The sequence below is a fragment of the Lactuca saligna genome, chromosome 4 (genome assembly GCF_052625555.1).
Source record: "Lactuca saligna cultivar CGN05327 chromosome 4, ASM5262555v1, whole genome shotgun sequence".
Taxonomy (NCBI): domain Eukaryota; kingdom Viridiplantae; phylum Streptophyta; class Magnoliopsida; order Asterales; family Asteraceae; genus Lactuca; species Lactuca saligna.
In genome coordinates, this window is record NC_136420.1 from 223,446,627 (window position 1) to 223,461,211 (window position 14,585).

The following is a 14,585-nucleotide window of genomic DNA, read 5'->3' on the forward strand; positions in this document are numbered from 1 at the left end:
AAGTTAGCCCTTAGAATTTTAAAAGTTAAAATTCAATCCTTATACTTTATAATATTATAAGTTAATAATATTTATATGTATAAGAGTAAAGTCGGTCTTACCGCTAGTACGCCTCATTCACGAAGCCGGTCTATAAGGTGGGTATAAGGTTGTTGCCTATAAAATGGCAACTTAATGGGTGTCTACTCTCACCCACCGCTTGCTTGACTAGTGGAGGGTCGTTAGCCGAACGGGTTTGACAGGACTATAATTCTCCCTTCATTAAAATTATTAATGATAAATACTAAGTAACTAAACTCTTAATAATTCCCAATCTTAGTTACTTAGGAAAATGTGAATAAGGTGCTAATCCATGAAATTACACTTTGCACTTTGTTTAAGTCGGTTAGTGGAGCGTGTGTGGTTAACCGGCACACTAACTCGTATTTAACAAGGTAGGCAAAGGGTAACTTAATGTTTATCATAGTATCGATGGAGCGTGTGTGGTTAACCGGCACATCGATTGAGGGGTAAACACTTAAGGGTACCAAGTAATTTTCATGGTTACTTCACACCTTGTTTTGTGATCCTCGGCATCCCAGTCACAAAACCTGAAGGGCACACTCGAGATTGAAACATGCCATTGAACAGTTCAATGAATCTCAAAAGATCTAGGAGTTTCAAAACCAATTAAAACCTAATAATACATTTCGTTTATCTTGGTGGAAATTGGTGAATCGTCATTCACCTACCTTCAAATTGTTTTATAGCTTGGATTACGGCATACCTCTTCTAAGTTATAAAATAGTTTGTTGGGTCCTAGCCTTAATATTTCATATTGGGTGTCATATTAAGGACTTTAAAATCAACTATCTTGAATATCTCCCATAACATGTCTGGATTAGACATTTATGATCTTCCCAAATCTCTTGAAACAAGCTTTCCTAAATGAAGATGATGTCCCATGGATATCATACTTCTTTCACCTCCTCCAAATTATTCTCCCTACCCCACAAGTTCTTTAAAAGTTTAAAGTCACTCGAGCCCTAATGGCAAGGCAAGTTCTAGGTGTGATCACATCTTGGAGATGTAGTCACATATTGACAAGCCGGGAGAGTTGGGTGTCAATGTCTTGAGAAAGTTGGTGGTTCAATCACTTTCTAAGTCACATAGTGAGTTCCTTTGGGACACCTATGACATAGACTATGACAAGACCCTTAATGATCTTATCTATTGTTAAGATCAACTTCCTGAAACTTTATGGACATTGACAATAGTGACACAGGAAATCCAGAAAAAGCATTCTCTTCCCAATGGAAAGGGATTGGCCATAGTCAACTCGGTTGAACAAATGGTAAAGAGAAAAAGCTAAGTCTGTGATAGTCCCGTGTACCATTATCAAAGGTTCCATATGTTTATATTGCCAAAGAAAGGGTCATTAGTTGCGAAGCTGCCTAATTTACCTAAGGATGTTAAAGTCAATAAGATTGACTCTACTTCAGGTAAAGTCCACTAATCTAACTCTGTTAAGTTTCTATTCTAAGATTCCGGATACATGATGTGACTTGGTCACATGGTAATGTTTTAAGAATCAAAGAAAAGTAAAGGAACTTAAAGAAAGAATATGCTGAATCTGATGGCATAGATGGTTTGAAAAATCGGATTCTTGAGCTACTTCTTAGGAGTTATGAGATATTGCTAAGGAATAGACAACAACAAGTTTTCGTATGGATTGTAAGGATAAGTTTTTCCGCATAGTTTTGAAATAAAAGAAATTTTTGATTTTATTTTAAATATCCTTACAATGGCATTTGAGGAAAAATTGTTGCTTATATGATTCCATTAATAGCAAGAGTGGAAATATGAAATTGATTCCTTCATTTGTGGTAATGTCTAAATTTACCAAATAAGGAAAGATTCTCATCACCCAAGTCTCAATTGGACCGGAACTTGGAATCATGCGATGAATGAGAACTTTCAAGTATTGGAAAAATTAAGACTAGTTACTTATTCACATGGATGTGTGAGTCAAGTAATGGACTAAGGGATCGAGTACATAGTCTTGTGCACTGATTAAGTCCACCACAAAAGATATAAGGCTATTCGTCATAGTTTACTAAAGCTTAGTAAATATGATTATACTTACAAGCGTAAGTATAACTCTGAGACATTGGAAAAGGTTCCAACGTATGGCAGAGCGAATAAGAAGAATCAAATTAGGCAGAAGGATAAAAGTCTCTCAAATCTGAAAAGATGGGAGAGTACTTTAGTATCAGTTTTGTGATCATCTTAATGATTAAGAAACCATATCAAAATTAGTTCTCTAAGGAAGTCTTAGTGCATTCTTATGACTAAGAAGAAGGGATCTTGAAATTGTTGAAATGGTTAAATCAAGAAGATGAGTCATACTTCGTTCCAATACAAGTCTTAGAGTCATACTCCAAGATTGTAATTTGAGTGACATGTCTTAAAGAAGGTTTAAAACACTTGACAAATGTAAGAGTAAAAGTTTTCTACTCTTGTACATTCGAAATTGGTAAGTTGTGATGTTTTGGATAAAACAAAGACCAACTTAGGCCAATTGTGTGAAGTGTTTGTCTTGATTAGAATCCACACTATCTCTTGGATGTTTGACAAGGGAGTCTTATAGGTCAAGAGGACAGTGGGAGTCTTAAAGGTCTTGAAATTCTCAAGAACTAATCAAGAATGAAACCTGAAGTTCTTCACTAGCACACGACTTAAGGTTTATAACCTATCGTGTTGACATATTCTGTGCCCATTCCAATTAAAGTTGGCTTTGCATATGAGTTCTTAGAGTTCTCAATTGGTTGCACAACAACTTGGAAGCAATGGTAGGCCCTTGAGCTGCCAGGTGGCAAGAAATTAAGATTGAGTTCAGTCCATATGAGTTTGGATTTGTCATTATCCTTGTCTTGTGACTATGGTTATGACAATTCACATGGATAAGAACACATACACCATTAAATCTAAGTGTCATAAGGTTTCTCTCCGATTCATGAAAATGATGGTGAGGAAACACTTTGACTAAGTAGATTTTAGTTAGATAGCAATTGTGATATTTGCATTCTCAAAGTCGTTAGTGGAGCGTGTGTGGTTTACCGGCACACTAACTTGGACTTGTGAGAAATGGCAAAGATCAAAACGATCAAGACTATGATTACGGCATCCCTTTTCATAGTTCTTAAAATTGTTTTGACACACCCATGAGCTATCTAAGGGAAGGTGTATGTTTTTGATAAAATCTTATCAAAACAATCTAGTATCAGAAATCTGAACTTTGGTAAGAAAGTCAATAAAGTATTGATTTCTAGAAGTCGAGCTTTCTGAGTACATGTCAAAGCAAGTGGGAGCATAAGTGTTATGCTAATAATCATCATGTTAGTGGGAGCATGATAATTACGATAAGTATTGCAAGCTAGCAATGTTAATTATAGAAAACAAAAAGGTTTCAACTAGGAAAAAGTTGTTTTGCTATAATTAAGGGAGAGGAAATTATACTTCATCTCAAATCTATAAGCTTAGATCATGAGGTTTTAATCATTTAGTCAAGGATATATATGAATTTCATGTTGGAATGGCTCAACATAAGGAAATTCTGTATATGGGTCCATTATTTGCGTTCTTAAATTCGATTATGATTACGGCATCCCTTTTCATAATCTGAATTATGAGAACTTGGCAAATAGAAATGGAAATGTTATAGCAAAAGACTGGTTTAGTCTTATGTGAGACATCATGAATCGTGTCCCATATGCTTCGGATATAGAATCGATTACATGTGCTATATTCATCTCTGGGGCATTAAGAATGGAAAAGGTTTAGAACTGGATATGACTAAAAGGATTAAACAATTGTCGAGGACAATCTAAGGTTTACCAAAGATTGGTTACTCAAGGACAGTTGGAAGTATAGTGATAATTCTGGAAGGACCATATTGACATAATCTGTAAGGAGGCAACTCTTGTTCAGAAGTGAGAATCGAAATGGAATCTGGAAATGTTTCAAAGTTAGAATTTTCAATCTGTGTAAGATTAAGGAAACTTAATGCAAGAAGGATGGTTCCAAGGAGTTGATCTCCTTTGGAATGCTCTGTAATGATTGTTGTTAAGTCTTTTTTGACTTTGTGCATAATCATTACAAGAGGATCGATGCATATAAGTTTAGAATCTAACAAATTTCAGTAAATGACATGAATTTGGAATTCTTGCATTTGCAGTAAGGATTTGGGAGTGTGAAAAGAGAATCATTGAAGTTATGTTCAATTGATCTAGTTCACAAGGTAAAGATCATAGACAAACATAGTATGCATACTTGGTGTATGGCATGACTATTGTTTAGAAAACATAGTGTGCATGCTTGAAGCATGGGACAACTATTGTTTCAAATTCAAGAATAATGTTGATAGCTGAAACAATATACAATGAATAATGTGTAATCATATGGTGATAAATAAAAGGAGTTTTATTTATATTCATAAGTTCTTAGACCATATTGGATTCGATTATTATTGTGTTTCACTTTGTATGTTTTGACTTCCCGAATAAACTAGGTTATTCTTCCGGAATGACTAAGTTATTCAAACCATCCACAGTCGGTCATATGTTGGAAGTAGATATGAATTAAGACTGTCATGGGTTGGCTTGTAGAGGTCTAAGATGTTGGACAAAGGGCTACAACACTCATGAGTGCTCATAAGTTCTGAGTATTGGATTCAACCCGCGCTCATTGGAATCACTTCATGGATTTTATCACGAGTGATCATGAGACGATAATATCTTATATTCTTCAAACCTAGAGATATGAGTTGTTACTATGAGTTGGTTGTACATTGATTGCACGAAACTGCATTTGGTAACTCGGTGCTATAAAACGTGCCTTTGTGTATGATTCAACAAGTAGTAGAACAAGCCATATGAGTCGAAGTTTATCCATTCCTTTTACCTTCGGGATGAAAGCGATATCTGTGGGCCCCTCGATGATTTGATGATGACAAATGGAAGTGCTCGGCCGGGCCAGGACTGATTTGATTTGTTCAATTAGTCAGTCGTCATAAATCGGAAATCGGGAAACAACTAATGGACAGAGAGAATGATTATAATCCATGTCTCAGTCCATATGATATCTAGAATGGAGGAATATATGATCCCTTATCTAATGGACAAGTCGTTGACAAAGATTAGAGTTCATCTACAAGGTCAGAGTTCGACAGAAGCTTTGAGAGCTACGATTGCTAGTTGGTTCCTGAAGTCATACGCAATAATAGTTTTAGACTTATCCAAGTGGGAGACTGTTGGATTAATGTCTAAGTCCATAACTATAATTGGTAAGACTTGACCCGACCCGGCATGGTCCATTTGGGTTGCATGACATCATGCACTTGGATAGACTTTAATGAGAGAAATAAGATACTTACGGTTATTAATATATTATAAGTTCTAGTATATTAATAATAAGAATAATGAGATTATTTAATTAGTATTGATCAAGAATTAATCTAGAATTAATTAAGTGATCAAAAGAAGACTAATTAAATATATGGGTTGATTGTGTAAATCATTCATTCTTATATATGTGGGCTTGTGATCCAAGATTCCTTATGTTGGACTAAGTCCATGGGGTGACCCATGGATACTCCATGGAGGTTAAAACCCATGGAGCATAAGGAATGGGTAAAGTCATGAGTTACATGGTGTAACCCTAATAGCCACCATATAAAAGAAACCCATGGCTCAAGAAATCGTGACGACACTAACACTATGTGTATGTATGAGGGCTACACGATTTCATGAAGTGTTCTAATTTTCTCTCTAAGTTATTCCAAGTGCTTATGGTGTTGTGTGAACCATTTGAGGTGTCACACTTGGGGCACTAAGCACTCAAGCTTCATGAAGACAAGCACTATCAAAGAGGTATGTATTCTATCTTGTTATATCCATTATTTTGTATGCTAGATTAGGATAATACCTTGGATGTTCATATTTGCATGTATAATAGAGAAAACATAGATCCAAGGTATTTAGGGTTGCATGTACACTTAGGAGTGTTAGAATGCTCATAACCCAACACTTTGATCATTTCTCTTCTTTTCCTGTTGTCCCCTGAGTCATCACTTAGTGAATCCCACTCGTCATTGTCAATTACCTCCAAATCATCTTCTTCAACACTATCTTCATTTCTTTGACCACCCATTCTTTGACATCCATTGAACTCTGCTTCTATATCAATATTTAGATTGAAATCCTCCATGTCAACGTCAACATCTTCAATTATGTTGTCCTCATCAATCATAAAGTCACTATCTTCATCTTCACTGTTTTGATTCTCAAACTCAATGTCATCAGGCTCCTCTTGTCTGCACTCATCATTGAAAGGAATATTATCTTGGCCTTCAAACCCATTAAATGGGATGCTATCTTCATCTTCAAACCCTTCAAAAGGTTGAAAGTTTGTCATTAACTCATCATCTATGTTGATGTTAGTTGAAAATTCATTGACTCCTTGAGGATCATTATCCATGACAACTCTATACCCCTCATCTGCAAATCCTTCTACACCCTCACCATTGGATTTGTTCACATCAAGTTCTTCATTCACATCAATCTCTTTGTTTAATTCTTTTTCTGCATCAACTACAACAAATTCATCTACAAATCCTTCTACACCCTTACCCTTATCAACTTCACCACTTGCCATTGTTTTTTCAGCACCTTCCCAATCCAATTTAAGCATTCTACTACAAGACGATGCCCCTTTACTATGTTTCCAACCTTTAGACCTACTAAATTCAGGTGTTGCTGATTTGTATAAGGTTAATGCTAACCCTAAATCACCCTCACCAACATCAATTTGGATTGGAGTTACCACTTCATGAGCAACTACAGGTGATGAGGGTCTAATGCAATCCTGCTTCTCCATGTCTTCTATTATAACCCTTTTTGGACCAGTTGGGGACATAAAATATGTAAGCAAGTTCGTTTGACCATGCTCTGTGTACACTTTAATCATTTTGTTATTATGGGTAACATATCGTGAGAGATTACGCACATCATCATCGTTACCTAATGCTCGGAGTCCAAAGTCAAATCCTTCATTAGGCAAACGGAAATGGTAATACATGATTTCAGTACCATCATACCCTAATTCTCTCATCATCGAGTCTAGTTCATGAACAGAAAATTCATCAATGTCGACAACATCAAAGTACCTTACTTGGCCATTAATATACCTGATATTTGGAAACTTTGTGAAACTCCCTCCGTGATGAAGTTCAATAGAGAATATGTTAGGGTAACCATCTTCAAAACAGAAAGAGACGATTATTAGTTAGAGTTTTTCAAAGTTTGAAGCTTGATCATAAAATACAGAGTTTTTCTAAGTTTGAATCTTACCATAAACTTCTTGAACGTTGACAATCTCTCCAACATTTCTAAGTCCCCACATTTTCAAAGTTTCAGATGATCGTTAGGGTTTTTGCGTTTGAATCAAGAGGTATGAGTAGAAGACAAGGAGTGAGGAATGAGTAGAAGACGAAGGAGTGAGTACAGTCTGAACTCTTATTAATTGAAGTGGCGGCAACGGAGGCTGACCTAAAATGACCAAAATGCCCTCACATGGAGGGCACGTGAAGGCACTAACGGCCCCAAACAAACGGTCAATGACGGAATGGACTAAAAACCCAAGAAAACCTTGATTTTGGACATTTGGTGCAAGCTGGAAACTATTTGGACCCTATCCAAAGGTTTTGGCAAACCACAAGGACCAAATTCGCAGTTTTGTCTATATAAAAATATAAAATAGCAAAGATAATTTGACTATTTGATTTCTCTTATCGGATTATATAATATTTAGGTAATATCTAACTAAAAGTTTAATTGTACAAACTGGGACACTATGGAACATGTTAAATATAATTCCAAAATTATCATAGGGCATTTAGACGAAAGTAAGAAAATGTTGAGTTTAAAGCAAGAAAAGAGCAAGAGGACAATTTGTATGAGACTTGACTTCTTCGGGCTAATCATAAATCCAACCAATAAATATCTACCTTAACTAATAAATCGAACTATTTTGAATTAAAAATATCAAACAAATTCGTTTTAACAATATCAACATTCATAAATACAATCTCATTTAACAACTCTGGATATTATATGAGAAATATTCAAAACATGTATTTTGGATTCGATAATCTACTATGAGAAATATTCAAATATAACCCAACTTTTATATACATTTATCTAGTGAGCTTTAATTTCAAAACATGTATTTTGGATTCCATAATATATTATGGGTGTGTTGGGTACCATATCACAAGAACTTCTAAACAGTTTTAACTTTTAGCTTTAAAAAAAACTCGAAAAAAAAAATGTTTCGTTCGATAGTAGACGTGTTTGGCAAACTAGCTGGTGGTTTGTAGCGTTTTGTTAAAAACTGTATGATATAACTTTCAGATATTCAACATTTTGTTTAAACTAAATGTTAAAAGTTTGTAGTGCAAAGCAAAACTTTTTATATAAAACAGACTGTTTTGTTAAACGTCAGAAGCTAAAAGCTCTCAAACGTTTTGTATCAAACATGTCCAATATAAGATTTTAACTTTTATTTTAAACAAAATACTAATAATCAAAAATCTACGTTAAATAGCTTTTAGCTTGTGATGTTTTTAGGTATTTTGAGACTTTTAAAAGCTAACATCTAATTTTGTAGAACATTTTTACATAAATAAAAGTTACGACTTCCAACTATCAACTATCAACTAATTGCTAAACACAACTCAATGTTTTTTACATTTGCATAAATATTTCTCAGTATAATTTTTTCTACATCTCTAAATCCAAAATGTTTAGATTTTCAAATAATTCTTGTATCCTAATCTATTTTTAATGTGTTTTTTTTTTCATAACTTTTTTTAGCTTTCAGTAAAAACCAAAATCTTTTTTAGAAATATTGGATTTGCTCATCAAATATCATATATACGTTTTTTAAAATTTGGAATAATTTTCCTTTCTTTTTTCCATCTGAAATTAAAAATCCAAAATACAAAATATATTTTTGCTTATTAAAGAATACATATACATGTGTGATCTGAAATATCTGATTAGTACCAAACAAAATTAATTTGATCAGAAATACCTTATTAATGTACAATTCAACCATTAATAGTGATTACAAACGTGAAGCAAGCGACATGTGCGACTTGTTGGGCCTAACTTTTTGGATTTTCCACCAATCGCATCTTCTCCTGCAAACTATTCACACTTCACTCCTTCAGATTTTTTTTTTTTTTTTTTTTTTTTTTTTTTTTTTTTTTTTTTTTCAAAACAAAAAAATCTTCTAGTAGATAATGTTTGGGATCCCATAATGTTTATACAAAATACTTGGAAATACGTATAAATTCATCTTTCGAAAATATCAAATAATTTGATACCACTTTTCATCTATCCACTCGTTATATAATTCATTTAAAATTCGAATTAAGTATTCCAATCCCCATCTCCTTTTCCCATTATAAAACCAAACACCCTATCCCCACCATTCTCACTCCATTATTCTCATCTCTCTATCCCATCTCCTCCGCCTGCAACCATGAAGGTCGTATCCATGGCTATCCTCTTCCTTTTCGCCCTCTTCGCCGTCTCCTCCGCCCTCGACATGTCGATCATCGGCTACGACGCCACACATATGACCGGCGATTCCTCTTCCACCAACTGGCGTACTGACGATGAAGTCAATGCTATGTACGAGTCATGGCTCGTGAAACACGGTAAAACCTACAACGCTCTTGGGGAAAAGGACAGGAGGTTTCAGATCTTCAAGGATAACCTCAAGTTCATCGACGAACACAACTCCGGCGACCATTCCTATAAGCTTGGACTTAACAAGTTCGCCGATCTGACAAACGAAGAGTACCGGAAAACCTACACCGGAATCAAGACGATCGACGCTAAGAAGAAGGTTTCCAAGGCTAAGAGCGACCGGTACGCCGCCAGCCCCGCCGATAACTTGCCGGAATCGATTGATTGGAGAACAAAAGGCGCCGTTTCCCCGGTCAAAGATCAAGGAAGCTGTGGTAAGTTATTTCCTTTCCACAATTACTTTGAAAAAGTGTCGATAACATAATCGCAATCATGAACAAAAAAGTATATGCATCATGAATCATGACTGACGTATATAACTCATATTGACGAAAATAACCCTGTATCAGTGAAGGGTATTTAGGTAATTAGAATAGTAGTTAGGCGTGCTTTACTCGAATCAGTTTTGTTCATAGTCAAAATCATAGTATGTGTCGTAGCTTATCGATGATTTGGATAATTGGTAAACAAAGAAGGACAATAACGTAATTTACTTTTGTTATTTATAACTTTAATAATACAATCATAGATCTTATCAAACCTATCCATACTCTTTTTTAAAGTAAACAGCAATATGTAACTTCAGTGGCTACCTATTATCAACGTTCATGAATCATGAACCACAACCAACCACATCATTCATTAAAAAAAAATAGTTTCTTTTTCATTTGTACAACCACTAATCAAACCAATCCAATATTTGGCTCTTTAGTGAAAGGAATTCAATTCATGTATTTGGCTCTTTGATGTTCATGTTTTATTGTAGGGAGTTGTTGGGCGTTTTCAACCACAGGATCAGTGGAAGGGATCAACCAGATCGTGACAGGCGATTTGATTTCCATCTCAGAACAAGAGCTTGTGGACTGTGATACCTCTTACAATGAAGGATGCAATGGAGGTCTCATGGACTACGCATTCGAATTCATCATCAAAAATGGTGGAATTGACACCGAAGAAGACTACCCCTACACAGGAAGAGATGGGAAATGTGACACCTACAGGGTTCGTTCATACCCAATAATAACTAACTTTCACCATTTTTAAGTTAATCCGGATTCACTTTACTTTATTTAACTTTGGTGTTTTTTGTTATGTAATTTTGGTTTATACAGAAGAACGCAAAGGTCGTTTCCATTGATGGTTATGAAGATGTTCCAGTCAACGATGAGTCAGCATTGAAAAAGGCCGTCTCAAACCAGCCTGTATCCGTTGCTATTGAAGCCGGTGGTCGCGATTTTCAGTTCTACACTTCGGTAATGTCAACCAAACGCTTTTTCAAAATTTTTATTTTCCAAAATGTTTACTTATTCATATTTACTATTTCTTTTACTCAACCTCTGTATCTAACCTATGATTGGTTGGGATTATTGCAGGGTGTGTTCACAGGACAATGTGGGACCGCTTTAGACCATGGTGTGCTGGCAGTTGGGTACGGGACCCAAGACGGGAAAGACTATTGGATAGTGAAGAACTCATGGGGAGCGGAGTGGGGTGAATCAGGTTACTTGAAAATGGAAAGAAACATTGCGGATAAAACAGGGCTTTGTGGTATAGCAATGGAGCCGTCCTACCCTATTAAGACGGGGCAAAACCCACCGAATCCTGGCCCATCTCCACCATCGCCGGTCACACCTGAAACGGTTTGTGATGAGTACAGCACCTGCCCGGAAGGAACTACCTGCTGCTGTATCTATGAGTATTATGGTTATTGCTTTGCTTGGGGCTGCTGCCCGTTGGAGGGAGCTACTTGCTGTGAGGATCATTATAGTTGCTGCCCACATGATTACCCTATTTGCGATGTGCGCAGGGGTACTTGCTCAAAGGTTAGTCTGTTACCTTAAACTAAGCTCTTGTTTGTTATGTAGGATAGGACAGACTTTGTCCTATCCTATATAACAAGATAACAAACTTTTTGTACCATTCAAAAAGTTTGTTACCTTAAGCTCATGTTTGTTACATAGGATACGACAGACTAGCATTGTATTGGTTTGCAATGCTAGATTGTTCTGTCATATCCTATGTAACAAAATAACAAACTTTTTGTATCATACAAAAAGTTTGTTATATTAGGAACACGGTAGCGTGTTTGGGTTCTATCATGTCATATGACATGAGAGAACAAGTTTGCTCGTATTGCAATTTTTGTGCATTGAATTGTACAAATTAGTAAATTTAATTGGACTAGAATTACAATTTGTAATTTTTGTGTCATTCGAAAAAGTTGAAGGAGTATGTGAAAAAGACGTGAATACCCTTTCATTTGGATGTTTGTGTTGTTTTGTATTTGATTGATGGTTTGATTGTTGATGAAAACAGAGCAAGAACAGCCCGTTGGAAACAATGGCAATCAAGAGGATTCTTGCAACACCAACCAAGGCAAAGAGGAACATTGCTTAAGAGGTGAAAGATGAAGAGAGAGAGAGAGGTGATCACGATTTGCTTTGAGGGGTTGAAATCTGATATGATAGTTTTGTTTATCAGATTTTTGATTTGTAAATACTCTGGCATTGATTCTTCCTGTACTATTTATTGCATTTGAACAGATTCCCTGCTATTTCCACAACTTTAATCTAAGTCTGCAAATAATCTTTTATGACAATCTTGCTCTCTCCCCCTTGTTATTTGGTTAATTTCAGCTTCTTTTTACAACATACATTCTTACATTTCATGCATAGATAATTCATATGCATAGATTATATACACAAAGTTGCCTTTTCTATTAATTGTTCCTATTATGTCTTTGTCACATACTCACATAAAGTAAAAAAGAAATAAGCGGAGTCTATTTAGGAAGGAAGCTTCTAAAGGTAAGTTGATTGGTCCAAAACCAGCCATCAATGGAGATGTTTTGTCACACTCTTCTTTATTTTGATAACTACAAACCTTTCATATTTATGTGACATCATTATCTTTGTTTGATAATCTGCTTTGGTATCAATCGATCATCATAAAGTTACAACAATGCATTATTTAATATGAATCAAACAAAAAGTACTTCGTTATTTCTATACAATTTTCCCCAAATGATCATGTTTCAAAATGGCAAACAGTCTGACCATATAAATCGTTATAACAATTAAGGCAACTAACAATTTGTTTTTCAATATTGCAGGATTGTAATGTATAACAAATTCAGTTAATGAAATCGCTATTTTAACTTATAATAATCATCTAATTGGTTCAATATACCTGTAAAATGCAACAAATGTGACCAAATGAAAGATTCAACTTGCAACAGGGGATGCATCATGAACCACTTCTTCAGTCCTTCCTGTGTAACGCTAGAAACAGATGAGAAATGCATCATCCAATCAGTTTACAGGATCGAGATTAATCTGAGAAGTTTAGGTATAATTTTGTTACCCGTTTGCCAAAAGTGTAGGGAACATATCTATGCTTTATCATATGCCTTATCTGTCTCCTCATTGTTGCAACAAACAACACAATCCAATAGAACAATAGAATCGGCCAAAATACAGGAACATCAAATACACGGAAGAATGTCAACACGAAAGCAAGGCAAGCTGCTTTTGTAATTGAATACCTGTAGCCAATTGCAATAGAATCAATCGAAAATAACATACGAGAATTAGGTCAAAATGTGGGACGCACCAGAACTTGAATTCGGGAAGACGACGAACGAAGGGGCGGAATTCTTCGGATCCATGGGTAGGTAGGGAAAGGCCATCGAAAGGTTCTTCGTCAAATTCGGGATCAACCTGAGGCGAAAGGAAAGTGATGAAGAGCTGAAGAATGTAGATCCCTAGGCCGTATGTTACGATGTAGTAACCGTGAACGAAGGAAACACGGAGGACGTAGATGAACAAGACGACGCCGAAACCGATCCAACGGTGGCGGACGTATGGTGTTGACTTGTCGAGAAGGTGTTGGTATCTTTGGGAGACGGTGTACGTCCAGTTGGTCAGGGCGGAGGATGTGTGAACGTTGTCGTCTCCACCACCATCGCCACCGCTAGTGACATTCATGTTTTCACTCCTTTATTTATTTATTAGTATTTTTCGAATTTCTTTCGAGGGTAAAACAACTGTCATCACCAACATCTTCCTCTGGCAGTTACTTTATGCCTTTGGGCTTCTTACTTCTCTCGTGTGATCATGAAGTCATAGACCTATAACCCATTTATATATTTATTAAATCTATTCTAATAAATAAAAGATCATTTTGTCAAATCTCATCTTCTCATTTGACACATCTAATTTTGTAAAATTTTTGATTAAATTTAAATTCACATGTCATTTTGTAGTTTTTTTTTTTTGAATTAAATCCATTAATATGCCACATAATACTAAATTTATATATGTAAAGTATTAAAAATATATTTAATGTGATAATAAATGTAAAGAATTTTAAAAAATACATAAGATATATTAAAATACATTGAATATGATAATAAATTTAATGAATATGACAAAACAATCATTGATATTATGGATGATCTTCTCAATAGTGATTTTTTTTTATTTGAATATGTATATTTATTTTGAAAATTTATTTTAAAAAATTCTTAATATTTAAACTTTGATATATTTTTTTTAACCAACCCGTGTAATACACGGGTTTCACACCTAGTTTGTTGATATATAATCGGAGAATTCTCTAATAAACTTTACATTTTAATCTCAAATTAAATTTTATTTATAAAAAAAAGACAGATTACCGGCTAAAACTTCGGAATAATGCTTTGTGGTCGGTTTCACAGAGTTAGCCGGT

General features: G+C 35.2%; 2 protein-coding genes across 4 annotated transcripts; one reads left to right on the plus strand and one right to left on the minus strand.

The window, feature by feature from the left end:
* Window positions 1–9,116: 9,116 nt before the first annotated feature.
* Window positions 9,117–13,953, minus strand: LOC145043348 (protein RER1A-like). Of its 3 annotated transcripts, none has more exons than XM_078991979.1 (4): window positions 13,467–13,953; window positions 13,218–13,398; window positions 13,044–13,125; window positions 9,117–9,248 (listed from the first exon to the last, which is right to left on the minus strand). In XM_078991979.1, exons 1-4 carry the CDS (start codon window positions 13,838–13,840, stop codon window positions 9,166–9,168), a joined length of 720 nt encoding a protein of 239 aa, XP_078848105.1. In that variant the 5' UTR covers window positions 13,841–13,953; the 3' UTR covers window positions 9,117–9,165. The 3 variants fall into 3 exon arrangements, with proteins under 3 accessions (XP_078848105.1, XP_078848107.1, XP_078848106.1); XM_078991981.1 differs by having other exon boundaries at window positions 9,159–9,248; window positions 13,044–13,135; XM_078991980.1 differs by lacking the exon at window positions 9,117–9,248 and having other exon boundaries at window positions 12,337–13,135.
* LOC145043347 (low-temperature-induced cysteine proteinase-like) lies at window positions 9,489–12,453 on the plus strand. Its single transcript, XM_078991977.1, has 5 exons — window positions 9,489–10,069; window positions 10,621–10,856; window positions 10,967–11,107; window positions 11,228–11,677; window positions 12,171–12,453. The coding sequence occupies exons 1-5, from the start codon at window positions 9,586–9,588 to the stop codon at window positions 12,249–12,251; spliced, it is 1,392 nt and encodes a 463-aa protein (XP_078848103.1). The 5' UTR covers window positions 9,489–9,585; the 3' UTR covers window positions 12,252–12,453.
* Window positions 13,954–14,585: the final 632 nt, after the last annotated feature.